The sequence below is a fragment of the Epinephelus lanceolatus genome, chromosome 13, assembly GCF_041903045.1.
Source record: "Epinephelus lanceolatus isolate andai-2023 chromosome 13, ASM4190304v1, whole genome shotgun sequence".
Lineage (NCBI taxonomy): Eukaryota > Metazoa > Chordata > Actinopteri > Perciformes > Serranidae > Epinephelus > Epinephelus lanceolatus.
The window spans coordinates 38,155,183-38,180,521 of record NC_135746.1 but is presented as its reverse complement, the minus strand read 5'-3'; the positions used below and the strand labels follow the sequence as shown (position 1 = coordinate 38,180,521).

Genomic DNA, 25,339 nt, shown 5'->3' with positions numbered 1-25,339 from the left:
ATGTGGAATTATATGGTGTTAAGGGGGTACTTATCCATAATCCGTGTACAACACACAGTAGATGGCGGTCAGCATGCCCTTAGATTGGAGAAGCAGGTGGGCAGGAGTGCCATCACAGAAGCTAAGCCCTCCCTGGAGTCAATATATTTTCCTTGAGACCACCACCACCATAAATAACTGTTTGTGTATTCACACCAAATATATGTATTGGAGCCAAAGCAATGAGCAAACAGCTCAAAGGGAGTGTGACTTATCACCAGTTGGCTTCTTAAGCTATGGGGGCAGGGCCTTCCCAATAGCTGCCCCAAAGCTGTGGAATTCCCTTCCTCCCCCTATCCATTTCTCCCCCACTATAGACACTTTCAAGAGTAACCTTAAAACATATTTCTTTTCTTTAGCTTTGAACTGCATATAATGTTTGCTTGTTTGTTTGTTTGTTTAGTTGTTTCGCCTTTGTATGTGATCTAAAGCACTTTGAATCAACCTTGTTGTGTGTAATGTGCTATATAAATAAAGTTGAACTTAAACTTAAGCAAAATGCAAATCCTCTTCCCACACACAAAACCAGCAAAATTTAATAAGCCTACACATCATACACACATAAACGTACACACCATTTTTTTTTTTTTCAAAGAAAAAACCCACTTGAGGGTTATGGTGTTACGAGGGTATTTTAAATAAATAGTAAATACAGTCTCTCCCTTAAGCCAGATCAAAAAACATAACTCCCTCCTTAGTGCTTAAAAAAGTGTTGCCTCCCCCGTTTAGCACCACCCCCCTCTCATAAGTAAGGAACAGTCCCTTTGCAGTAGGCAGATGTAAACCATCATTTAAAAAATACAATTCACCAACACAGTAATAGGTTTTTGTGGGTGTCGGAAAATAAACTTAAGAGGGGGTAGGGTTATTCAGCAGAAGAGATGAATGTTAGATTTAAACTTCCTGTAATTATCAAAATAAAATCCTGAGCTTTTACTTTACTTGAGATCCTGTATTGCTGCTACCTTTGTTTGGCTGGCAATGGGACCAATCAGAAAACTGGTCAGAGGTGACGTCCTGACGTACAACGTCATTACGTTGTATTAGTACGTCCCGCGCGGGAGCTTTGGTTAGGAAACAGTCGACTTTGAGGGAAACAAGAAGGCAACAACAGGTAAGTTAATACCGCAGCTATATCAAAAGAAATATTCACATTTATAGCACATGATTGGAAAACATCGGTAAGACACAAGTAATATTATTGTAATGAACTTGTCGCTTCGCTGTGACGCTGTCATCGATCGAGCAACGTTGCTAGCTTACTTACTCCAACTCCATTAAGTTACTGAAATGCAGCAAACTGATGGGAAAACAGCGCTAAATTAATGCTAAAAAGGCTAGCTGCTTAAGTAAAAGTGAAAAAAATGATACTAGGGCGTAAAGCTGGTTCATAACACGAGTTAATTATACTACTGTGAAACTAACGGTTGGGCTTTTTTTATTGTTTTTACCGTTTTCACCGGGTTACCGGTAACTTAATTGTGTAAAATTAGCGCTACGCATTCGTTAACGTTAGTCTGCTAACTCACTGGGGTGTCGCCAAACGTTGCTTAATTTTGGAAACCAAATAAAGACATTCACTGCTCATTACATTCAGTTAAACGTTAGAAAAACATTTCTCTCAACTGCTACCTTGTCTTTAAGACCAGGAAAGCAAAGTCACGGAGCTAGGACAGCCAAAATCTCAGACTCTTGCTCACTTTAGTCAGGAAAGCATTGCTATTACCTGTCACTCAGCCTTCTGCCTCCTCCATGTTAACCCTGTTCTCACACTCAGATCATGGCTATGAGGAGCGAGGCCAGGGTGGAGACAGAGGTGGAGGAGGAAGAAAACTTCGGGCCACAGCCTCTGAGCAGACTGGAGGTATGTATCCTCAACACACTTTGTTCCCTCTGAGAAACACTGAATTTGCTGCACCCACTGTATACATGTCGTGTCCCTCTTTCTGTCTGAGTGGGGCCTTGGTTTGGGGGAGGAAGTTTGCTGTTGGGGAAGTTGGCTGGGGTAACATCTTCATACAATATTTGCAATTCAACGCTTCATGCACCTCATTATGTAAATGTGTTGTGTGCACTTAAAAATGTCAGCCTCATGTTTAAATAAGCGCCTGTGTCCCGTAACAATGACAATCTAATTAGGTCGCATTTAGACAGGTTAATAATCCATCACTTAGAACAAAAAGCCAGTCTTTTTCCTGGTCTTCTTTATTCCTACTGACTGTCGTTCTGCAGCTGTGACACGGCCATGTCTCCTGAACCAGGTGCCGAATATTGTGTGAGCATTGCATCTCTAACTGTAATGATGCTCTGGTGTTTGTAAAAGCAATTAAAAACCATTCATGTAAAGCTCCAAAGCCATTACTTCAACAGGTAGAGGAAGCCAGCAGGTTCCAGGTCTGACAAGGGCAGACCTCTGTTAATCTTGCACATTGTGTAGTGTAGTGAATAAGGGGACCACCCTGGCTTCACCTTACTTGAATTTACCCACTGTCCTTGGTTTAGGCCATAACAAAACTGTTCCTATTTCCCAACAACATTTGCAGTTTTCTCACTCCCAGTGAATTTCTGCTGTCTCTTGTTCCAATGTCTCTGCATTCAGCAATGTGGAATTAGTGCCAGTGACATCAAGAAACTGGGAGAAGCAGGTTTCCACACCATCGAGGCCGTGGCCTACGCACCCAAGAAGGAGCTGCTCAACATCAAAGGCATCAGTGAGGCCAAAGCTGACAAAATTCTAGTAAGTAACATCAATCTTATTATTCAGTGTCCCAGTCTGTCTGGACGGTCCTGGTGTAGCATTTAACCTGCTTGTGTTCTTGTGGAAAGGAAAGTGGACGTGGGTATGGATATCTGTAGGGTTTTTATTTTAGACACACATGCATTTGTTGATTTGGTTGCTGTAATCACTGAAAGGCTAACGCCAACAGCAGCATTACTTATTATATCCTCCACAGAATGTGTATATATAAATATGTAGCTGCCATTTCTCCACGATCATCCAGGAAAATTATTTTCTGAACAGAAATGTCAGGCCATGCTGTTGCAGAATAATGCTTCATGATCCAATGCTTAGTTGGAAAAGTTGTTTCTGATGTTTCCAGCTGAGAGAACATAGTTTAAACACTCATCATTTGTGCTGTTTTCTACTCACTTCTTTTGGTTAGATTAGTGTTGTCACGATACCAAAATCTTTGTTTCGGTACTGATACCAATATGAATTTCGATACTTTTCGATACTCTTCGGTACTTTTCCTAAGGAAAAGTCCTTTGGGATACAAACCTTTAGAACAATAAATAGTAGGGGTGTAACGGTACCAAAAAATCATGGTTCGGTAAGTATCTCGATACGGACGTCACAGTTTGGTTGCTCAAATGTTTCACCAAGTTTGTGTTGTCTCGTGTTGTCTCCCTTTGCGAGGCAGACTTTGTCTTGTCTTTTTTCACGTGCACCAGCTGCGAATGTTGATACAGGTGTTGTCATACACACCACTTGCGCAATATGTGTTCCAATAGGAACAAGAAAGGTGTTTGTGTGCATAAATGAATTAAATAAATTAATGAATTGAATCAATTTAAAAAGTACCGGTATTTTCCAAATGCAGTATAGTACCGTTTGGAATACTCTAGTATCGCGGTACTATTTTAGTACCGGTATACCGTGCAACACTAGGTTAGATGATTAGGGAAGTCCCTATGTCAGTTTGGGTTGTCACACTAGTAGGGCTGGGTATTGGTGAAATAAGACAGTACCAAGTGGAATCAAATGTTCTCCAGTCAAGCAATACCTGCATTTGATCCTTTTTGTTCCCAAATTTAGACAAAAATACTACTTTTACGGTTTTGCTTGCAGCCAATCACTGCAAGCGTACTTTAATTTGATGTGATGTGTGATTGGCCCACTACTGTAGCAGCTACAGCCCATTCAGTTCAGCATGCTGAGCTGCCACCTAATGGTAGAAATTATGGATATACTATACATATATATGTTCAAGTGTTCTTATTTTTCTATAAGTATAAATTTAATTAGTTTTTTTTTTTTTTTTTTGATGCTATAAAAGGGGGTGTGCCGTCATGACTGACAGCTGTGTTTGTCAATCGGTGTAATTGCAATTTATGACGCTGCTCGCAGTTGAGTTGGCCGGGTTTATGCGCAGAACCTCAACTCAACCTTGGATCACTGCTGCACAGATTCTAGCCCAAAATGACATCAACAGCAGCTGTATCCAGGATATCTTGGCTTCATTTTTGTACAGTGGGAGGAAGTGGAGACAAATAATTCTGGCATCTTTGTTTCCAAATGACCTCAAACAGATTAAGTATTTCTGTGCTAATATTAGCTGTTACTCAACAGCCAGTGAATACAACAATAATAAAGGCCAATATATCAACCCGACCAGTTTATCTGTCTGTTTTTACTTATGCTTTGTTAGGTTTTTGTCAGGCATGTAAAAAGTACTGTATTGAGTAATTCTGTTATGTTTTATCATTCCTTCCCTCTCAGACTGAAGCTGCCAAACTTGTGCCCATGGGTTTCACCACAGCTACTGAGTTCCACCAGAGGAGAGCAGAGATCATCCAGATTTCTACAGGCTCCAAGGAGCTCGACAAACTGCTGCAGGGTTTGTACATTGTGCATATCGTACAGTAATTCACCTTGATTGTCAGTGGGTAGCCCACGACAGACAGGCTCTGTGGTCACAATGTGAACTCAGTCATTACAGATGGGAGGAACGATTAACGCGTTGTGTCTCCTGCAGGTGGGATTGAGACAGGCTCCATCACAGAGATGTTTGGAGAGTTTCGGACGGGGAAGACCCAGCTGTGCCACACACTCGCTGTCACCTGTCAGGTAGAGTCCAGACTGACTGCAGAGAGAGACAGCATCAGTGCTATTCAATAGTGGAAGAATGCACTTCCTGAGGAGACTGATAATATACAGGATATAGTGACATGTGTGTTGGTTCTGGTATCATTAAGTCGTGCATGTTCTAAATGACTTATTACTTCACTCAGTGGATTGTTCTGTCCTTTGTGTCCACAGCTGCCCATCGATCAGGGGGGTGGAGAAGGTAAAGCCATGTACATCGACACAGAGGGAACCTTCAGACCAGAGAGACTCCTCGCTGTAGCTGAGAGGTGAGTCAGCACATTTCCTCTTCAGATCTGATAGATTAGCACCTAACTGGAGCCACACTCTGTTGTAATATGATTGTTTTTGTCCTTTGAAGGGAAAGGGCTGGAACTACATGACAAATAAAGTCTCAAATTTCTGCACGCCTTTTTGCATCAGAAGTGGACAATAGAAAGAACACATGGAGTTCATGTGACCTCTCCCTCTCTCTCTCTCTGCTGTCAGGTACGGGCTGGTAGGCAGTGATGTTCTGGACAACGTGGCCTACGCCCGAGCCTTCAACACAGACCATCAAACCCAGCTGCTGTACCAAGCCTCTGCCATGATGGCTGAGTCCAGGTCAGTCAGCACCAAATGCTTGTGCTTGCAGAGTATTGTGTAAAAATGTACTGCATCAAAACTGTAAATGGATATAAACAGTACATGTAGAGTAATCATGAAGTTTCCAACAGTTACAGCCAATACTACATTTGTTCCTTAAATCCTTAAAATATAACCACTGCATCCCTGACTGAACACCTACTGTGGTATGAACCCTCTGTACCTTTCTTTGTATTCCTGTATCAGCATCTTGATGGTGTCTAGTGACAGCAGTTATTTGTAATGATGTTTCAGTATGAACAGGCAGGATAATTGTTCAGACAGTAGTGTGTATCCCTGCAGCTAACACACACACACACACACACACTCTTCTCTCCTTGTGTCAGGTATGCTCTGCTGATAGTGGACAGTGCCACAGCTCTGTACAGAACAGACTACTCAGGCAGAGGAGAGCTGTCAGCCAGACAGGGGCACCTGGGACGCTTCCTCCGCATGCTGCTCCGGCTGGCAGACGAGGTAAGCAGCTGGACTGTGCATGTGTACTCTCAGGGGACACATAAGACATTTCAATGTGGTAATCCATCAGCTATCGGTCCGACAGCAATTTAGCCCCCTGGGGACAGCAACCAAATATCATAGATCTGTGCCAAGACCTCCTTCTTCTGTGTGCTGGTCATTGTTTACAGTTCGATTAGCAAGTTAAAATGCTACATACAGAGTCATGATGCTCTATAATGCATGAACGCAGATGAATACATTTTTAAAAAGCTAATAAAAAGTTAAGTCATCATCAAATGATAGCTGGTGGGTTATAACACCAACCCTAGGCCCAAGATTGTATTTCAGTCAGTGAGTCATAGAGATGAAAGACCCATTCAGATTTAAATTTCATTCTGTTTTAGTCACACTCACTGCCGAATGTCTGTAACACACACTGAATGTACACTGTCCAGAGACATGATGCTTTTTAACCCAGGGGGTTTCACAAGTCTTTTGTCTGCCTCAATCCTATGTCGTGACAGTTTGGCGTTGCTGTGGTGATAACCAACCAGGTGGTAGCACAGGTGGATGGGGCAGCCATGTTTTCTGCAGATCCTAAGAAACCAATCGGAGGCAACATTCTGGCTCACGCCTCCACCACACGGTGAGTGACGCTGTTTGTATTCAGTCTCACAGCATGATTAGATACTTTCAGTGTGTCTGTTCATAGACCTTGATAGCAGGGAAGAGGAGAGCGGGTACACCAAAAGGTCACCATGGTTTCATTGTTCTAACAGTGGTCTTGTCTTTGCAGTCTGTACCTGAGGAAAGGCAGAGGAGAGACGAGGATCTGTAAAATCTACGACTCGCCCTGCCTGCCGGAGGCTGAAGCCATGTTTGCCATTAACGCTGATGGAGTGGGTGATGCCAAGGACTGAGCTGGCAGAGAGGCAGGAAGCCGTGGGGTGGTGTTACATGTGACTGTCGCACCTGCCCACTCATTCTTGGACTAAAATGTGTGTGCAATCCTCACCCATATACCACTGCCTTCACACAAAGCCTCAGACTGACGGGTCCTCAAGAGATGAAAGTTGTATAATTTGGTTTGATGCTGGCTGATGCAGAGTGGATAGGATGGTCCCAGCTGCAGATGTGGACATGGAACATTTAGGTTTTTTGCATACCGAAGCACATTTCACTCAATAAAGGGGAAAAAAAGCACTTCCCTGCAATTACGACACAGTATCTCATAATTACAAGATCTGCTTTGTTATTATGAGATACTGCTTCATAATTACAAGAGTTAGTTTCTCCTTAATTACACAAACATCTCGCGAGAATGAGGTCTTTATCATTTAATTAAAAATCAGTTCTCATAATTACAAAAAATATAAATCCTGACATAATTGAGATACCTATTATTGATTACTTATTAGATCTTTATTGCATAATTACCAAATATCTAATAATTAATAATGAGACACTGAGTCGTTACTAAAAGTAACGTCTCCATTTTTTTTTTCCTTTATTGAATGCAGTACACCTCTGTAGTTTCATCCATGGAGTGAGTCAAAAAATTGTAAAAACTATATTTAATAGTTTGCAAGATCTCTTTCTATTAACTTTGTGTTTACGGTGTATCTGTTGAGTGGTGTCCTTTTTCAGTGTCTGAAATGTTTTCTGAGAACACTGTTGAAACATTATTTTGCGATCAAAGCATTCCTACACAGCTATACTTTTATATCATTTCTCAAATTTCACCTCTTGCCAGCTACACCATTAGTTATGTCCCTCCTTTGTTTGTCTTTACTAGAACCTTCTGTATATAAGCTTCTAAATTAAATTTGTTTTACTATTAAAGCAACTTGTCTCATCTGTTAGCATCGTCATCATGGAAGGATTTCATAAATTTATTGCTGGTCTTAAAGATGATTACACATGACTTGGGAAGGGTACGGTCTGCCTGTTAAACACACCTACAAGTTTACAAGACATCAGTACAAAAAAGAATTTTATTTAATGTTATCCATTAAGTGCATATTAATTTTTCATTGCAGGATCAGAATATTGAGGAAATTTAACATGTCCACTGTTATTTCACAGCAAATTAACCTCAACAAGAATAAATTTTAAAAGAAAAGAAAAAGTGCCATTAAAGTGATGTTGATCACAAAATAATAACCTGCTGATGTAGTGCAGCTTCACTGTCACTTAGAAAAATAACAGGAATGTAAAAACACTCATAGTTAAAAGGCAGCAAATACACTCCAGAGAAAATGAAGTTACAAAAACAATAGGATACTTTTCACAGTCACAACCAAACCGAACACTCCATGCACTTTAGGAGGATGCATGTGGTCCAGTACAGTCAATTCACTACATTATCCTTGGGGGGTGCTGGAACTTAAAATACTTTACCCATAAAATTATGATTTGGATATCAATTACTCACCCTGTGTTAATGTTAAATTCTTTAAAAAAAAAAAAAAACTTTGTTTTTTCTCATGCCTCCACAGTGAATGGAGAATCCAAAAACCAAAAATTCTTGAAGACGAGGTCTCTGTAAACTGATATTTTGGTATAATTTTGCTCTTACTAAAAGCGGCCCTCAATTACATTGAGAATTTAACACAGGGTAAGCAATTGATATACAAATGGTCATATAGTGGGTGAAGTATTCATTAAACTGAGAAAAAATTTTTAGACATATTCTGATCAAAATACTACAGTGTTAATACTATATCTACATTATGAGGGGTAATTTATCTCCACAAAACAAACACATCTGTCAAAGAGTAACTGAGTTGGACCCACCAGAACAGTATTAGAATAAAGGGTGTATAATAAAAATAATGTTTCATCCATAAAGATAAAAGCTCATTAGATGTATTTGTTACAGTGATTCCCAAAGTCCCTCTTTACCTTAAAGCTCTTAAAACATCCCTGATCAAACTGGATTACCAGCTCTGTTTCCACATAACTTTCACTATCACATATATCACTTAGAAATGTTGTGGTGTGGCAGTAGATTTCCAGACCACTGTAAGGGGAATTTCTCTAAACTCCTGAAATCCTTTGTCAAATGTGGCATCCTGACCCTGTGTGAGCAGGTTTGGTCCCACTGCTCTGAGGTACCTTCTTTCAAAAATCTAGCTAAAAGAAGATGAAACCACCCAAATTACAGAAAAAAACATGGTTTTAAGATATCTGTCTCAACATATAAAACCAAAACCACTTGCATGACTGGACACCAATTGCAGAAAGTGACTGTTATTTTTTTGTAATTTGGTGAACTGATCCTTTAAATGTTTATGTTGAATAAAGAATGTGGTTCTAAAAAAAACCCTACTTGTGTTTAATCACTGATTATCAGTTAAAAAGGCAAACAAACTGTTAAAAAAAAAAAGCATTAAAGATACCATATGCATTACAATATATATTACCTATAGCGATATTGACTCAGTTAAGCCATATTAAAGAAAATAAATACACATCAATAAACTCCATATCATTTCACAGTGACAATATGACTAAGGTATCCACCAACGAAGGGAAAATAATTAGTTGATTGGATGACCACGGATTGGCGGCCTGACTAGCCAATCGGTGCCATCGGCTGAGTGGCTCCATCTTCTGGATCCCAGTAGAAAATAAGTGTTCAGATTTTTCTGTCAGTTAAGACTCGAAGCTGAGCTTCCAGTTTAGATGTTTCATCCTTGGAAATAAAGAAAAGGCAACAATAAAGAATTCACATAATTAAACACTGTAACACTTAGGGCCCTTTTCAACTCCCTAATTTGGTTCAAACTTTTGGATTTTTCAGTTTGATCCAAACCAAAATGAAACCTCCCTTAAATCACCGTATGAGCCAAACAGTTGAACCTTGGTCTGATGAAAAGAGGTGGTCTCGTTCCACATCAATCTGAATCATGGTTCAGTTTGTTTCTGGTGTGAAATTTTTGGATGGGTCAAACTTTTGGACCAATTGCAGGAGGTTCAGTAGACTATTGTTGAGTGATAAAAGTAGCATAGCCCCTCAGTGCATAGTGTGTGTGTGTGTGTGTGGTTTAGCAACAGAGAGTGACCAAATGCTTTTCAGCTCATCCTTGAGACCAAGTGGATGTGTGAACCAAATTTTAAGAAATTACCTCAAGGCGTTCTTAAGATAATGCGTTCTAGAGAATGAGATGGACGCAAGGTCATAGTGACCTTAACATTTGACTGGTGATGGCAAAATGAAGCCTCATGAAGCATTTTCTTTGTTTTCTGAGCCCACTAGATGGTGCTTTTTGTTCAACAAAAGGTTGATAGCACACTGAATTGGTTTTCTTTGAGCCTCTCTCTTTAAATCATGAGCACCATCTAGTGGGCTCAGAAAATAAAGAAAATGCTTCATGAGGCTTCATTTGGCCATTACTACCTTTAACCACAAAAATCTTACCAGTTCATCGATGAGTCCGAGTGAACATTTGTGCCAAATTTGAGGAAGTTCCCTCAAGGTATTCTTGAGATATCACGTTAATGAGAATGAGACAGATGCAAAGTCACAGTGACCTTGACGTTTGACCACCAAATCAAATTAGTTCAGTATTTAGTTGTTAAGTCCAAGTGGACATTTGTGCCAAATTCCCATAAGAATGCTGTCAAGGCGTTCTTGAGTTATTGCATTAATGAGAATGGTACGTACGGACAATCTGAAACATAATGCCTCTGGCCACTGCTACTGCCGGTGTGGAGGCATAAACATTCACAAAATCTCCTACGCTTTTTAATTATTTTCCAAGAATATGAGAGAGAGGGGATACGAGAGGACAGGAAAACTTGTGTACAAAACAATCAATGTCAAGTGTAGGGAGACAGCTGAAGTTGGTGATGACAACAGGACATATGTATGTATAGTTCTTGAGTATGCTTGCATAATTGGCAATGTGAGACCAAAACTAACCGGATCAAATGTATACAATGCAATCTGCGTAAATCTGTATAAAAATAATCTGTATAAAATGCAAATCTTGGTTTGGACTTTCAGGTGTGAAAAGGCTCTAAGTCTTGAGTCTAACTTCAGACTAAAGGACATATCCAGGACACATCTGAGAAATTCATCATTTGTTTGCTTTTCATTGTAATCTGCAGCACTGAGCTCTGTACAAAAGTGTCAACCCTCAAAGCTATAAACAGAAATACTGAAATATAATGATGGCCAAATGAAGCCTCATGAAGCATTTTCTTTATTTTCTGAGTGTGTGAAATTTGTTCTCCGCATTTGACCCATCTACTGAGGGAGCGGTGAGCAGCGGCGGTGCCGTGCTCGGGAATCACGTGGTGATCTAACCCCCCAATTCCATGATGCTGAGTGCCAAGCAGGTAGGCAATGTGTTCCATTTTTATAGTCTTTGGTATGACCCGGCTGGGGATCGAACCCACAGCCTCCCGGTCTCAAGGCGGACACTATACCACTAGGCCACTGAGCTGGTAATGGTGCTTTTTGTCCAACAAAAGGTTAAAAGCATACTGAATTGCTATTCTTAGAGCCTCTCTCTTTAAACCAAGAGCGCCATCTAGTGGGCTCAGAAAATAAGGCTTCATTTGGCCATCACTACTGAAATACATGTTTGGTGAATACCGTGGCTGCTGCAGAGTTCAAATGGGGTGAGTGTGTGTGCTCTTACATCATTAGAGTTTGTGGGCATCTTCAGAGCCAGCTCGGTCCAGTTTGTTGCCTCAGAGATGTTTCCCAGCTCCTTGTGACACTAACAGTCAAACCACAAGATGATCAGTGTTTATAGTGTTATCATAACACACTGGTGCTGTGACAGTGAGGAAAGAGCTAAAACATACACACTGCTATGTTAGCCTTGGAAAGGATTCCAACCTCAGGTAATAATCATTAATTATTGCCTGCCTTTAACCCTTCGAACCCTTTCCTGTTTTTGTCTGGATTTAACTCTTGTACATAATTTGTAAACATTGGAGTTTTTGCTTGTGTGTCCCAGGGATTTTCAAAAAGAAATATATTATGCATATAAACAGACAGGATGAGTGTCAGGCCAAATCCCAATCTCCACACTGATATTTTGAGGCATGTTCCTGCAAAGTCTGTGAGGGCTTAGGGCTGTCCCAATGTCAAATTATGAATTGGAAGAGGGCTTTCTTTGCTGATGTTTTGAGCCCTTTCTGCAGAGTTCCCATAAGCCCACATTTCTGCAGACTTTGCCTGGAGATATTACACTTAGTTCATAGCATTAAGATGTTAAAAAACTGGGTCAGCAGGGGAGGCCCAGAAGCATAAAAAAACAGTTTTGCATTAATTTTGCTAAGATAAAACGTCCCACAGTTGTACGAAACATGTTTTGGCATGGTCAAGGTGAACTGATATGTCGCCACAAATGAAGTCTCATTCATATTTATACCATTTGGAGCCCTTTCAGCCTCTCACACCAAAGGGTTTACCTTGTGATGTCAGTTAAGTCCGCAAGGGTTCAGTGCTTAAAGCTTAAGGGTGGAGATTGAGATTGAACCAGTGTGCTCAGATATACTCAAACCCTGTTAATGGGACATTCTGAGCCTTTGTAAAGTCAAAAATCTAACCAACAGTAGAAAACAGATTTCCTTTTTCTCCCATCATGCTTTGATCCATACAAGTGAGAAACTGGAGTCAGTGACTTAGGTGTGGGCTTCACCCTAGCCCTGACTTTTTAAACCTACACTTGGAAACAGTCACAAAATTAAATCATGGAAAGTCGTGCTGTATTAGCAGCTAGCAGGTCCCATGCAGCTTTGCACAGTAACCATGGATACAGACAATAATCACCTGGATTACTTTTGACATGCATGATTGATACTGAAGGAATCTGAATCTGATGATTATTGTGCCACTATTACTCAAAGGGTAAGTCACACTGATTCCAACAGTGTGCGTGTAATTTCTACATGTACATAGTCATTCTATTGATCATTTATACAAAGACAGTATGGAATCAGAGATGTGATTGTTTACCTGTGCGATGTACAGTCTCACCATCTTGGAGAAACCTGGACTGAGCTCCTCTGCCTGGAAGACAGCAAACAAGACAAACATTTATTAAATGAAATATTTGGTCTGATTGATTTAAATGAATACAAAATGAAAAGCCCACTTAAAGGTGGGCAGAAAACCAAACCAAGTTCATCCTCCCCATTTCTCTCAAAGCACTGTTGGTAAGGGACTCCAACATTATTGTGCATTTAATAACATGTGCTACATTACTGCAATGTTCCTGATTTGAGTCCAACCAAGAAGCTTTGTTTCATGTCAACAACCCTGCTCTCTCCCTGTGTTTCATGTGTCTCTGTACTGTCATACAATCAATAGACTTAAATACCATACAAAATACTTTAAAAGTAAATAAAGCACAATTTTATTCTTAGTATCCCATAAAAATGTGCTGTAGGATGGCAAGGGACACCAACACTGTTTTAACCTGAATTTTAAAAGCCTAACCAGCAAATTAGCTTCATCTAGACACCTTGGATACATTACTGTTGCATTGCTCCTCCTTATGCAACAATGTTTATCTGTATGGTCCCTGTTAAATAATCAAAAAAACAAATAAATACTGTAAGTAAAATGAGGGCAAAATTTAGGGCTGTAGCCAACTTAAATCAAGTCAATTGAATCAGCTGTTCAATACGAATATTCAACTTTTAGAATTTAAGAGTTTAAAAAGTGTTCAGCTGGATGCTCAGTGTGACAGTGACATTCACACAATATAGTAAACGAGCTATCTACACTAATTACAGATCAGATTGTGCAACAACAACTTTTGCCGGCACTAAATATCAAACAGCAACCAGAAACTGTATCGTATTGAGTTGTTATGAGCTGTAAATTCACCGCAGAGGGCAGAAGATGGTATTATCTCTGAGCCTTACAGTGCACAGCTTTTCCTCCTCCAGGCAGCTGCCTTTATCAAAGAGCAGCATGAAAGTGAGGAGCACTCTGCAGCTATACCTGGGGATCAAAATGTCCCCAGAAGTACACTGCACACTGACTGGAAAAAAAAGGAAGAAAAAAACAACTGCTGGACTTAAAGGACTCTCAGTCGACTGGAGGTTCTCTGACTGATGATTTGAATCTCTGACTTTCAGGGGGCAGCCTTAGAAAAATTAGCCTGGAGGCTTTGTAGTGATTTGCCAAAAAAGTAACAAAGAGACAGTGATGCAGTGGTTGAATAAGAAGTTTAGTGTTTACCAGCTGTGGATGAATGTCTCTACAGGAGACAATCATTATTGCAGTTTGTACGTCCCTTGCCTCCAAGATTACAGACACAAACAGAAACAAAGAGCTGTTTGGCACAAAGTCACATAAACCGTTGAGAGTCGTAGGTTGCTTATTTACACAATATTTGCTAACTAGACAGCTTGATACTCCCACAGCAAGACACAAGAAGTTGCAGAGATGATTTGGTTACTTCCCCTGAGTGTTCTTCACAGGACCCATGGGACAGAGTATATGTGGAGTAGATTTTTAATATTCAAAATCAGAATGAAACAGCAGAAATCTTTTGGAATCTACAGTACTCTGCTACCTTGAGGAAGTTCTCAAGGGCGTCATGCAGTGTGGAAGTGGGGGGGCTCTGGTAGAGGGCAGCAGCCGCCTTCTTCTCCAACCAGTCCAGAGTGGCTACCTGCAGAGACACAGACACACGGATATCAAAAATACCTTTTAATTTCCATAATCATGTCTTGAATAAGGTACAAGTGTGGGAAGTCAGAATGGGTATAAACACTTGGACTTCAGATGTGGTTGCCTAAAAGGGTAAAGGGGCGACGGATATATTTTGACACTGGTCCTGTATTAAGCTAGAGCGCTGCAGCCAGCAGCCACAAAACAGGCTGCAATGTACCACTCGGGGTGTGTTTGCACTGTCAATTTACATCCTAAAAGTGCCAGTTTTTGTTACTGACTGACTCAGATCATTATCTATTATAATTATTATCATTAAGTATCTCATAACATTATGGAAAGGATACCTACATAGATAAATATTTTGATTTAAGTGCAAAATTCTCTTTGGTAACAGAAACAGCCCTGAAATCCCTATCACCGAACCTACCAGACTTCAGACCTCATTCAAGGTCAACAGAAACTAAATAAAACTCAAAAGCTGTCTTTGTGTGTCTTTCCACTGTTCCAACAATTGCCATATCTGTTTCGGTTGAAATAAACCCTTAACTCACTCAGTTAGGTGTGAAAATATGCTGTCTCTATAGTATATAGTGTATAGAGTCTATACACGCTTAGATTACCGTTTATTTAAATGGAGTCTGGTGGCTTTGATGATTGTGATTTCAGGGTTGTTTCTGGTTAAACAAAAAGGATCTCAGTCTTCAAAAAGGTCTGCCTCTATAAGGATCCTTTCCATAATGCTGTCAGACACCTACAATAATAATCTGAGCCTGTCAGTGAAATAAACAAGCCCTCATCAGCTCAGCCCTCTCACTCAATTCAGGACTGATTTTAATGTTCCCATTAGTCACTTAGACACAAAAGCGTAGGAAAATAGGGTCCAGGTTAAAAAATACCAAAGTAACCCTTAAATTCAGTGTTGACATTTGAATGTTTGGATGAAACATTCTGCACCTGACAAGACCAGAGTTACAGCAACATACAGCCCCTTCTCTCACCTCATAGCACCATCTGCCGAGCAGATAGAAACACATGGGGTCATCATCTCTGAGGGCGATCGCACGGTCCAGATGCTCCTGAGTTTAAGAAAAAAACAACAACTTAGTAGTATGTTGAACAAAACTCTACTTAAAACAAAACAGCCAAATACTAGTGATGGCCAAATGAAGCCTCATGAAGCATTTTCTTTATTTTCTGAGCCCACTAGATGGCACTCTTGGTTTAAAGAGAGAGGCTAAAAGAATAGCAATTCAGTGTGCTTTCAACCTTTTGTTGAACAAAGAGCGCCATATAGTTGTCTCAGAAAATAAAGAAAATGCATCATGAGGCTTCATTTGGCCATCACTACTAAATACCTAAACTGTGTGCCTGTGTTACCTTCAATATGTGGCTGCTCTTCAGTTTGCTATGCATGCTCTCATGCTTGGAGGTCAGACCTGTCAGCACAGCAAACCTGGAGACAAAAACAGCATGACTGTGACTTCATAATACAACCAGTAGCACTATTATCTATGCAAAGTTAAACCCCGGTATGTTAGGTATAATTTTACTATCTTACCATTTATGACACTCAGCATTCAGGCCGTTCTTCTTCAGGGCCAACTCTGCCTCTTCTCGACCTGCAACACCAGCTCTCAGTTCAATGACAAAAGCTATAATTGTCTTGGAGATAGAAACAGTCACATGCTACTGTCCATTTGCACAAACTGACCAGATTATTTGGTGCGCATGAGTGAGGCGTTAGCTTCATAAGCAGAAGCAGCCTAGTTGTGTTTTTGCTACGTATATTCCACACTCCCAGGTTCCATTATTATTAGTAGTATTTTATTTGTTTTTTTTGTTTGTTTTTTTAATAATTTTTGAGGTTATTATATCTCTCTGTAGCTTCCCAGTTGTATCTCTCATGTCATGAAATCAGAAAATACAACTTTTGGTCAAAGTATGTATGTTTTAGTGTCAAAATGCTAGTTTCCCAGGTCCTTCTAAAATCTTTTTTCCCCACTTGACCTGACATAGGTTTTTGCCCCATGTCAAGATTCAAGATTCAAAGTGTTTATTGTCATATGCACTTTGAGGAAACACGTTTCCCTGTACAATGAAATTCTTCCTTTGCTGACTGCAACGAATACCAGAAAAAATATCAACTACATTCACACTCGATTATAAATAGATAAAAAAGTAAACAATATAGATTAAAAAAATATGAAGGGAATATATACACAAAAGGGAATATAATTAAGGCAGCAAGAAACTGTAGTGCAAACATTGTATGTGCAAAAGTCACGTGCAGACTGTATTTGTAAATATGGTCTGAGGTAGTGATGACTATGACTCCTGTTGGCTGTTTAGTAGTCTGATGGCAGTGGGAAAGAAAGAGTTTTTAAGTCTAGTGGTCGTAGTAGTTTTAACTTTTCCATTTTGTCTTTTCTGTTATGTATGCATATCTTCAAACTCAATAAAAAATTGGTAAAAAAAAAAACAAAAACAAAACAGTCTCGTGGTCCTGCATTTCACACTTCTGTACCTCCGGCCTAAGGGTAGAAGTGTGAACAGTCCATGCTGGGGGTGGGTGCTACATATAAACCTACATGCTGCTGTGGACACAACATTAGTTTGGTTCCAAAAGTCACACAATGACACAAATAAATTAAATGAAGTCAGCAGTGGACCAACTCCCCTGTGCTGTGGGGTAAAATTACTTTCGGTGGAATCAGGTTGCTTTAAAGAGGGTGATATAACAGCTTCAGTTCCCCATTTATTGCCTTATTATCATTAGTGGGTTTTTTTTTTTTTTCTTTTTTAAAATTTCTTTCATCCATCTTTAACAACTGTCCTCTACAGCACCAGGTGATTACATTAAGTGACAGTAACTAAAAAAGGTTACTATAACAATGATATGTTTTATACATATAAAACATATCATTGACATAGTAACCATGTCAAAATCTGTTCGTCACCTGTGTTTGTGTGTGTGTGTGTGTGTGTGTGTACATTTTTTGTACCTATAAAGTCCCCACTGTTTTATTTTGCACCAAACAAAGAAAGAAAACAACTTTTCCACAACCTGACTGGACACATTGGGGTTTGAGAGGTGGAGAATCTTCAAACACTTAAAAGTTACAGTGATGGCACTTAACTTTGGGTAAACACTATTATGATATGCAGTCTTAACTGAAGTATTTAACCACACCAGAGACTTTGTTTTTAAGAAGTGGACAGAAGTAGCCCGACAACATCAGTTTTAATAATTCTATAAGTGAATGCAACTTATTTTTAATTTAGACCTCTCAGCCTGCTGTATTGTTCCTTTGTTTTATTTTGATTGAAAACTCTGAGTCAAGATCTAATATGATAATCTTTACATCACGTGTGTGTGTGTGTACACATTACCTTGTTGTGCATAAGTCTTCTTCTCCTGTTTGTCCTCAGTGGACTCGTACACATCACTGTAAGCCCGAGCTAGTCGCCATAGAAACTCCCTGCTGTCTCCATACTGCAGACACAGAGTCAGACAAACACCAGTCAGTGTCGCTGTACATAACAACTGTTTCATTTTTACTTTGTAAGTGATTTCAATTGTTACTGATCAATGGATTTTTGAGAAGCTCAGACCTGCATAATCAGTATCTTCTTTTGAGTTGCTCTTAAAATCCCTCGTGCTCTTTTCTTAAAATCAGTTTTTATAAGCTTGTGTGTGTGTGTGTTTGTGTGTGCGCTTATCTCCCTATGCATGTTTACAAGAACAGTAGATAAACATACACAAAATCTGAAGATTGTTCAAGGGGGTGTATTCATTACTTATCCACAGTATATGTGCATTTGGTGCTACAAATTATTCTTTGCTCTATCATTCTTATTACACACTGCTTCAGTCCCTAGTTTGCCATCTTGTGAGTCCTGTCCCTTACCTCTGCTCTGCTGTCTAACAGCAGGCGAAAGCCCTCTGCCTTTAAGCTGGCGTCTCCTGTGTGAAGGATGTCACTCTGAGCCAGGAGGAGAGCCAGCTCCCCACTGGGAACTTTAGTCGCCAGCTGCAGCCTCTCCTCATCGTCCTCCTCTTCCTCTGCCTCCTCCCCCAGCTCTCTCTCTTCCGCTTCTTCTTCCTGAGAGTCTTCCTGGCGGAGGGTGAGGACAGTGGCACAACTCTTGTCCTCCTCTTCCTCAGACTCCTGTTCAGGCTCCCGCTCCCCCTCCTCTTTGTCCGTGTCACGATCAGTGTAATCTGACTCAGCGTAGGCCGTCGAGTACCTACGGGAGGGACCATCTGGTTTTAATTCGGGGAAATGAATTGTTAGAAATGTGTACAAGTACCCACACTTGGGACTCCACATTAAACTGATTCATAATTACTTCAGCTTTCAGTTCTGTACATTTAAAAGGGTCAGTTCACCAGAATAACACACAAAAAAAACATTTTCTCTCTTCCCTCAAATGGTATTTTTCTGCAGTTAGTTTTATTTGCTCTGGTTTTAGCCTATCTGTCCCAATAAAATGGACCTGAATGAAATTTAGTGTCTTGTGCTCACAAGCATTAAAGAATTGCATTTACAAAATTCAGCAGCAACATCACTTTCCAGAATCAGTGCCACTGCTACTCTGCATAAGTAGTTTCTGTGAATCTGTTCACAGTGTTTAAGACACAAACTGGGGTCTGAGTTTATGTCTCAGCGTCAGAATAAAAACCTTGGCAAGTAAACTTTTAACTATTGGCATGGCTCGATATCACAAGAGGAAGTCAGTCAGTCAGTAAGTTAGTGTTAGCCACAGTGTGCACTATTTAACAGTCTGTAATTGTCTTAGAGATTAACAGGAATTAGCTGATAAAGCTTGTTAAGAAGCCTTTTCAAAAGCGCCAACAGTTGTATTAAACTTGGATCTCAGCCTGACCTGCTCCTGCACAGTGTTACTACCAATTCACTGAGAGGCTATTAGTCCAGGCTTCTTTATGGCTATCCAGGAGACAAATGATTTTTGCCACTATCTGCCCCACAAACTTGAGACATGAACCCAAAACAAGATCAAAACTTTCAAGATGCACTGATCAATATTTTAAAGTGAAATTGGATCGTAGAAAATCTTACTGCTCATCGATCGTATATATTTTGTAATATAATAATGAGATGGAGCCATCAGAAATACACTACAAAGACTACGCTGAATCACAAAGAAGTGATGGAGTGTACTGCTTTCTAATACCACCAGTCTGTGACATACCCTCCTTCGCTGGTCTCTTCAAATGTGCTGGCCATGCCCTGGCTGGCAGTGAAGTAGATGGAGCTGGAGCCGGTGGAGTCAGTGCGCTCCCTGTGGACGATATGACGCCGCCGACGTACCCGCTGACTGTCCTCCACTCCCTTTCTGCATGTGGAACACATGGTCACATCAGTCAAACAACACCCACAACCTTGGCCTCACCTAAAAGGTTCACTCTGGTGTTTTACACCACATAACATCCCAATGACTGTAACATTCTGCTCTCTTAAGAAGCAGAATGCAGCTGCTAGAGCCAAATCCCCATTGTGTGGCTTTCAGTTAAAGAATTTAAGATACTCCTGTAGACATATGGAATATGACACTGATATTTGTCAGCTCTTATTGTGCTGTCATTGCAGTATCCTTACACTGCAACTTAGTCAGAGTGGTTGCACCATACAGTTTAATAGCTGGCATGCATGCCCTATATCAGGCAAGTCTAAAGTCCAGCCCCAGGGGCCAGTTGAGGCCTGCAAACTGATTTGAAACAGCCTGCAGCTTGTCTTTCAAAATACACTATATCAGGCTTTGGCAGCGTCATACTGGCTGATTTTCATGAAACTTGGTAGAAGGGTGGCATGGGTCAAGGAAGAACCAAATAACATTTGGAGAAGGTCCAAACCACAGGGCAGATACACAAATAATTTTTCACCTTCTTTTACATTGCCAGTTAGGGCATTTGTACATTGGCGGAGGTCTGTGCTCTCCAAGTGCTGCTCTCCTTAAGTATCTTTTTATGCTGCAATCTAGCCTTGAAATCAGATGTATCTGTGAGCTCATGTTTTATGTGCTCTGGCAGACGTTTAGCTTAGTTTATTTTAGTTTATGTGGCAAAACTTAAATACAGTAGTAAATACAAGTGTACAAGTCATTGTCAGGGATAACACAACAAAGTCCATCATCGTGATCTCTGATGTTCCATTAGTCCTTCATTCTCACAGTAAGATGGAGACAGCTGTTCAGTGTCAAAAGCAGGAGACATACAACATCTGCGGACATGACGGCAAGTATAAACCTAGCTTAGTAAAGAGCACAACTGTTGATGCATTTTGGAAAGATGGCTGCAGCTGATGTGGAACTTTATGTTGAAGATCTGTTTTCAAATTCTGATGGCAAAAACGTCATGACTCATCTCTATACACTGAGGTCTGTTTAAACTTGTCCGTCGCTGAGCGTTACATCACATTTCATTGCTCTGATTGGTTATAGGTCTATCATTTTGATCTACAGCTGATGATAACTTCCCTTAAATATTGACAATGAACTCAGAGGTTCAAGAACAATGTAACAGAAATGTCTGCAAAGTATTTTTGTTAAAATGGAAATTTTCAAGAAACTTTGTCGAACTCATTAACATTTCTGACCATGCTGTCATGCTTGATTTAGCCTGCCTCATCAGAGTACAACAGTGACCAAAAATAAATTACATTCTAATTATTAATGACATGATGTTAGACAGATAAAGCTGTGTTATATCCAAGTTAGTGTACCTGTGAAAGCATACTGTACTTCATATTTTTAAACAAAAATGTCTCTATAGCTGTCTTACTTGCTGTCATTAGAAAGTAGCAATTCTCTCCCCTTTTTAAGCTTTATTTTACATAAGTTTCTCTTCACTTTTAAAACATAAAGTTGGTGTTTTTTTTATTTCTACCTTCACAACTGTGTGTTTCTATTTTCTTTTTGACAATGCTACCTTTTTTCAATTAGATATCTGTGGAGTAAAATCAGCAACAACAAAAAATCTCTGCTGAATATACTTAACAGCAACACAACTTTCTGGGGCTCAGTGTTCCCCTAAAATGTTCCAGTTTTAAATAAAATAAATAAATAAATAAAACAAACAAACAAAAAAAAAAACACAAAGTTTGACCAAGTCACCCTGTATGTGGGTCTGTTTCAGACCTGTATTAAAGATACACCATCATGCCTATATTGATTGAAATACAAGAAAAAAAATCATTAAGTAAATAAATTTAGCCAAATACATTCTAAAATTACTGGATTAGGGTATTAAGTTTAAAGTCAAATATTGTGGATTTGCACAGTGTTTGTCCACACAATATGATCCAGTTATGATGGTCCTGCAAAAAAAAATATTATTCTTGCCTGGGTTCAGACCTAAGAATCTGCCCACTCACTGACAATTCTGTCTGATATCAGTGAAATACTATTCAGTATCATACTCAGAAACATTTAGTAGTGCAGATGCTGTACATTTCACCACTGTGACTCACTTGACATCCTGGATAATCTGCAGGGCGATGTCCTGCAGGCCGCCCCTCAGCTCAGCCACCTCTGAGCGCAATGATGACACGCAGTTCAGAACTTGGTCCAATTGGTTCCTGAGCTCCAGCTGCTGCTCCGGGGACAGGCCCTGCACCACGGCCTCCACCGCTGCCAGAGCCTGCTGCTGGGCCTCCACCTCTGAAGAGGCGACCAGGACACAGAACATGTTAGATGTGAGTTTAGACATGCAATTTAGCCATTTAGCCTGATCCCTAACCCTTCTTCATTCCAGTCAGTATGCTGGGACTACCTTTACAGGGAGGCATCCAGGACCAGGAGAAACCTTAATGATACCCCGTTTCCACCAACATAGAACTGGTTCTGTTTCAGTTCCCACACCTAACTTTGAACCATTTAGAACATTTTGACCAAAAATAAATTGGTTCAGAACCCCAAAAGGTTGGTTCTCAGCTGGAACCAAAAATTAGCAGGTTTTCCTTGACCTGAAGTGCAAACCATGATGACATCAGTGGGCATGTCATATTCTAATGACTTGAAAGACATGATTGAGAAAGCAAGCAAGAGATCGTTGGAAAACAGCTTAAGCAGTGGTTTCATTGAGAGCTGGTCCATACTTGTTTTCTTTGTGGTAAAAACAAATATCTGTAATAACAGAACCAAAGTTAGCAGGTAATCAATGTAATACATGTTTTTTTACTACTGTTTATTTCAGTTGTGCTTTGTGAAACGCCCTCCATTGATCACCTATCCTTAGTTACAATGGTTCCATGTGAACTAGTGGAAATGTGGACTGGTTCCTTAGATAGAACTAAGGTTCTAGTTCTGGTCCAAAACCAAAGCTAATTTGTTGGAAATAGGGTATGAGAGGCCTCAACCGACTCCTTTCAAAACTCCTGTCTGAGTTCCTCACCAAATCTTTCATCTCCTCATCTGCAGCCTCATAAAATTTTCACTTTAACATGGTAGTGAGGTAGGGAGTGGGGGGTGGGGGGTGGCTGTTCTCCTGAGGCAATAGTTTTTAGAAGGGTCACCCAAGGCAAGCTAGTCCCAGGTGAGGAGTCAAAGGTGGGCAGTCAGCCCACTGGTCACTGCCTGGTGGCTAGGCCCAGCCTGCAGGAGTGACATGGGGCAGCAGCCTCAAAGTCCAACTACCTGCAACTTTCAAGGCTAAGAGTAAGGTCATACGCATGGCAGGGAAAGGCAGAGGCAGTGGCATACTGACTTCAGGCTCATTTCTCTCATTTAATTATAGCATTTTAGGAAACTTCACCCACAAAACGACCATTTGTAATCAGTTTATCCCGCTGTACCACCTTGAATTTGTGCAGAAAACTTCGTTTTTCTTGCACGCCTCTATAGAAATTGAGAACATATCAATTTACAGATTAATTGGGGACCACGTTTAACAGCAAAACTTTTTCAAAACATCTGTTTACAAACTCTCACACAACTTGTGCAGTATAATTTAAGTGTCATTAATCCAGTTGTATGCTCAATAACACATGCAGTTTCACTAAAAAAAAAAAAAAGTATTGGAGTCTGGCTTGTGGGCATACATAGGTTTCACTTTCAGTTCGGTTTTAAATAAAGAGTTTATTGAAAACAAGTATTTTGGTGGTACCATGCGGTAAATTTGATTCATCATCATAATTTAACTTGATTTTTCCTACATCCCATAAAACAGTACTTATACAGCCTATTTCGCAGTTGGATCAAGCACCCATCTCTCACCACACACAAACATGTGTTTGCCATGCTGGAGTCTGTGCCAAGTAGTCAACCCACCCTGCGCATCCAGCGGCTCCCGCAGCAGCGCTGCTTCATCCGCCTCGTCAAACAGCCGGGGAGCTGGCCGGGCCTCCTGCATCAGTCTCTGGGATCTTCTCCTACAGATCTCCTTGTAGATTATGAAGGCAATCAAGCCACAACCGGCTGTAGCTCCGATAGCAAGCCCGATTAACCCGTTCCTCCCGAGCGGCATGCTCATCTCTCCACACTCCGCACGTCGTTTCTAACTACGTCAGTTACTCACAAGTGCCACTTTCACATGTCATCAACCATTACTGCCTGTAATTAATCTCAGGATAACATGACTTCCTCTTGACGCATAACATTATTATTTTAGCTCCGAAAAAGGGTGGACGGGGACACGAGTAACAGTTACTGTTAGCACGTTAGCCGACTGTCATTAGCCGTCCACTGGCATTACAGCGTTCCACTGGCTAATAAAACGCTGACGTCTTGTAATAAGCTTGACGGAAACGCTACAATTTTCCTTTGAAAACCTCCCCTGGCTTATCTATTTTGACGACACGTGTTAAAGTTTAACGTTAAAAACTAAACGGTCTGTTTGTCGTTGCATCATATCAAGGTGTGCGAATGCTGGTCAGCTAGCGGAGCGATGCTACGAAAATATATAACGTAACTACATCACATCAGCAGCACCAGCACCGTAGACAACCGTGATGTCACCGAGGCGAGCGCGTGGAAAATAACTTCCGGTTCCAACTTACAAAATAAAAGGTGTCGTTGACAAACTGCAACGTTGAGAAGCCCATTTCCGCCAGCAATGTTAAAATACATTTAGAGAAAGTTGGCATCATAGAAATAATAATACTATTGAAAGCTTAATTATGAGATACTTGTGGTTTTATTAGATAATTTGTCAAAAAGTAACAAAGTAGCAGGGCCACTCATAAGGAGGTAAAAAGGGCAGAGCAAGCTTGGGTCAAGGAGGCCAGCAATGACCATGTTCATCTTAGATATATTTTATTTTGAGCCAAAATATTCACAATTACTTATTAATAAAAAAATTACCATTGTAGGGGAGACCGGGATTAGTTGGCACACAGCTATTTTCTGGTCATTTGAAGGTCACAGAAATAAAAAAGTAACACCAAAATGTTTGCATGTTTTCTTCTTCCCCCACACTCTTAGATTTAATATTTAGATTTCATATTCAACATTTAGTTGTAGATTACATATTTGGATTAACATTGGCTTTATACTGTATATGTTTTTAAAGATATTTTTTTGGCATTTTTAAGCCTGATAGGACAGATGAGTGTGAGGGGTGGGGAGAGAGAGGGAGTGACATGCAGCAAAGAGCCATAGGCTGGAGTAGAACCCAGGCCGCTGCGGCAACAGCCTTGTACATGGGGTGCCTGCTCTACCACTAAGCCACCAACGTCCCCTGT

At 40.4% G+C, this 25,339-nt stretch overlaps 2 protein-coding genes across 2 annotated transcripts; one reads left to right on the top strand and one right to left on the bottom strand.

Annotated features, from left to right (window-relative positions):
- The first annotated feature begins 1,089 nt into the window (after window positions 1–1,089).
- Window positions 1,090–7,831, top strand: rad51 (RAD51 recombinase). Its single transcript, XM_033648759.2, has 10 exons — window positions 1,090–1,153; window positions 1,817–1,903; window positions 2,639–2,776; window positions 4,541–4,658; window positions 4,797–4,888; window positions 5,081–5,175; window positions 5,396–5,509; window positions 5,878–6,007; window positions 6,514–6,635; window positions 6,786–7,831. The coding sequence occupies exons 2-10, from the start codon at window positions 1,820–1,822 to the stop codon at window positions 6,907–6,909; spliced, it is 1,017 nt and encodes a 338-aa protein (XP_033504650.1). The 5' UTR covers window positions 1,090–1,153; window positions 1,817–1,819; the 3' UTR covers window positions 6,910–7,831.
- Window positions 7,832–7,965: 134 nt separating this feature from the next.
- On the bottom strand, window positions 7,966–24,617 carry rmdn3 (regulator of microtubule dynamics 3). Its single transcript, XM_033648758.2, has 12 exons — window positions 23,928–24,617; window positions 22,130–22,319; window positions 19,854–19,997; window positions 18,548–18,887; window positions 18,030–18,132; window positions 16,198–16,258; window positions 16,017–16,092; window positions 15,638–15,715; window positions 14,539–14,637; window positions 12,969–13,022; window positions 11,641–11,721; window positions 7,966–9,686 (listed from the first exon to the last, which is right to left on the bottom strand). Exons 1-12 carry the CDS (start codon window positions 24,127–24,129, stop codon window positions 9,630–9,632), a joined length of 1,485 nt encoding a protein of 494 aa, XP_033504649.1. The 5' UTR covers window positions 24,130–24,617; the 3' UTR covers window positions 7,966–9,629.
- Window positions 24,618–25,339: the final 722 nt, after the last annotated feature.

Coding starts and splice junctions, on each gene's coding strand:
- rad51 (XM_033648759.2), top strand. CDS start 1,820: ATGGCTATGAGGAGCGAGGCCAGGGTGGAGACAGAGGTGGAGGAGGAA. Junction 1,904..2,638: donor AGCCTCTGAGCAGACTGGAG/GTATGTATCCTC, acceptor CTCTGCATTCAG/CAATGTGGAATTAGTGCCAG. Junction 2,777..4,540: donor CCAAAGCTGACAAAATTCTA/GTAAGTAACATC, acceptor CTTCCCTCTCAG/ACTGAAGCTGCCAAACTTGT.
- rmdn3 (XM_033648758.2), bottom strand. CDS start 24,129: ATGAGCATGCCGCTCGGGAGGAACGGGTTAATCGGGCTTGCTATCGGA. Junction 16,259..18,029: donor GAAGACTTATGCACAACAAG/GTAATGTGTACA, acceptor CTGGTGTTGCAG/GTCGAGAAGAGGCAGAGTTG. Junction 16,093..16,197: donor AATGCTGAGTGTCATAAATG/GTAAGATAGTAA, acceptor TTTTGTCTCCAG/GTTTGCTGTGCTGACAGGTC.